The following is a 2,677-nucleotide window of genomic DNA, read 5'->3' on the forward strand; positions in this document are numbered from 1 at the left end:
TCTGAAGATGATTTTTATGCTTGATGGATTCTAATAGGGTACTTTCTGTTTGTATAGTGAAAATGAAGGGGATGTGGACAATCTAAAGCATAACAAAGTGACCGTGGCAATACCTCTCAAGTACGAGGTTATGCTTAACGTTCATGGGTAAGTAGACATAGAGACCTCTTGTAAAGATTAGAGCTGATTTTCAATTCCACTGCTGCTCACATTAATGACAAAACCATATTTTAAAATTTTAAATAAAAAGGATTATATACTGTTCCTATTTCTTAGCAATCACTTCAGTGTTGCAGTCCCTTGCTTAACTGTTCATTATTTTAATCCACTCTATGATCCTTACAGATACTATATCAAACTTGTGCCCAGCTGGAGATTTCTTACTAGAAGAGCCCCAACAAGCATCTGGTAGGCCACGTTCAGCCTTTCAGTTGCTTATTGTGCAATCTGTGGGCACTGGGAGTTAGGCAGGGTGCAGTTTGCCTAATCATACACAGTGGCCATGGCAAGTATGACATTCAAAGGAATGTGAGCTCAGCCAAGTCACCATTCTCCAGGACCCATATCTACCTGTGTGGCAAATGGATTGTGATTTGAGGGAGCTGGTTTCAAGGTGTCCCTGTCCACTCTTTGTACCTGTGAGATCGCTGAGTTCCTCGACCGCTGCCCCAGTACCAGCATCCATTGCTTCTCCACGATTTTAGTGATTGAGTGGCTCCTCCTCTGATAAAAGAAGGGGGTGTGTGGAGAAAGAATGAAAGGGGGCTTAAGTCAACCTTCAGTGATTTCACTGGAAATTATTCACACTATTAGTCTTTGTTTAAAGGTATATCTTTAAAGCAATAGAAGATATGATACAAAATGAATATAGATGAGCATTTCTTGTTGCTCTAAATAGAAACCATCCCCCAGTCATTTTCACCACCCATAAAGGTGGTATATAGTTACAAAACTGTCAAATGTCAGTATCTGAAACTAATGGAATTGAGTATCAAGTTTGGGAGATAAAACAGATGGAGCAGGGGGAAGCCATTCCTAGGGGAGTAGGACCAAGGGAGTCAGTAGCTAAGCAAATAAAAGTTGATTGTATGGTTCCTAGTTTTTGAATGTTCATCTTGCCTCCCCTTTTTGATTTTCTTATGATGGGTGCTCTATTTTCCCATTATTCACATCTCATTATTTTGGGCAAGGAATTCTCTATAACTGTGAAACTACTTAAATCTATACCGTTAAATATTTCTAATTTTGTTGCTATTTAATGGGTTTCTAATTTGGTGTTACCTAAGATTAGTTGCCAAATATGAGCAACTTGTGGAGTAGGGATTTTTCTAGAAATATATTTCTTAAAGTTTATTGTGTGTAAAACATGTCTAACCAGAGGTTTAACAAAAAGAGTGACAACCTTGTAGTCTAACAAAAAATTTATCATACTTATTAGTGTTTGAATTGTTCCTCAAACTTGGGCTTCATTATAAATAGCCAGCAGGAATCATGGGATGGGAAGAAATAACTCAAAAGTAGGTAACATAGATTGAGGTATAAGAGCCCTAGGGAAAAGCTAAGGATTCATCCCATAATTGCCAAATTTACATGAATTATTTAAGGGCTGAAAGAGAAGGAATGGTCACTGGAATGAACCAGGTTCAGCACTGGGGAAGGCAAGGAAAGGATAGTGGTGAGAACGGATGTTGTCACCCATGTTAGAGCACATAGACTTCTAATTTCATTACTTTTTCTATAAAATTCATATCTGATCGCAAAACCAAAAGTATTTCATCGTGCCTTTCAAATGTGCTATAATACAGTCTATGGAGAAAGACTGTTTATAATACCTTGTTGAAACAGAGCTGATTACAATTTGCATTTGTTTCTGTCAGGTTTGTAAACCCAACTTCATTTGTGTATGGATCAAATGATGAAAATGAGCCTGAAACCTGCATGGCAGAGAAAATGAACCTCACTTTCCATGTAAGAAAACGTAGTTGTGTTGATATCTGTAACAACCTGAAAGGATGTGACTGATGCCTTGCTCCAGGGGACATCGGATACCTAGGACACCCCAGCCTCAGCCGACCACTGCTGGCTGGGAGGGGCTGTAGCACTGTCCTCTCAGGCTCCTGCTGCCTTTTTCTCCTTTGTCTTGTCCCTGGTACTCAAGCCCATATCTCCTCACAGGACAGGTGGGAAAGAACATGTGGGAAAAGAGGTAACACTTGAAATAGGCAGAGTTACAGGATGGGATGAATTCTACAGAGATGCATACAGAAACTAGGGTAGGGCAAGGTGCAAATCAGTGAAATCTCTTCTTGGTTCAAACTTTATAGAAGTCCTAACATTACCAAGTAAAGGAAGCTCTTACCTCCCCCATCTCCACTGAAGATCGAATTTGTCAGCCTGTCAAGCCATAGGTTTATGGCCTGTGGCATGTGCTTTATGAATTATAAAATAACCTTTTAAAAAAAGTAAAGAATACTATCATCTGAAAGTATTAGTGGACAGCTACAGCTAAACTTAAGACATTTTTGCTGTCAAACTGAGATTTTTTGCTGTATCACAGCACAGATGTGAATGATAGAGATAATATCCACAAAAATATTTTTTGACCCAAAAGCACTGTCCAAAGTGATATAACGATCTGTAGAATGTGATTAGGTATATTATTATATTTTGTAAGTCA

At 38.8% G+C, this 2,677-nt stretch overlaps 1 protein-coding gene across 1 annotated transcript in view; it reads left to right on the plus strand.

Moving 5' to 3' along the window:
- The window catches only part of ITGA4 (integrin, alpha 4 (antigen CD49D, alpha 4 subunit of VLA-4 receptor)), a 90,513-nt gene that overhangs the window by 81,492 nt on the left and 6,344 nt on the right, over nt 1-2,677 (plus strand). The window contains exons 19-20 of the mRNA XM_012651138.1: nt 38-147; nt 1,878-1,996. Of these exons, the coding sequence (XP_012506592.1) occupies nt 38-147; nt 1,878-1,996 (229 nt within the window). The remainder of the gene's footprint in view (nt 1-37; nt 148-1,877; nt 1,997-2,677) is intronic.

The sequence above is a fragment of the Propithecus coquereli genome, unplaced genomic scaffold, assembly GCF_000956105.1.
Source record: "Propithecus coquereli isolate 6110/MARCELLA unplaced genomic scaffold, Pcoq_1.0 Scaffold35, whole genome shotgun sequence".
Lineage (NCBI taxonomy): Eukaryota > Metazoa > Chordata > Mammalia > Primates > Indriidae > Propithecus > Propithecus coquereli.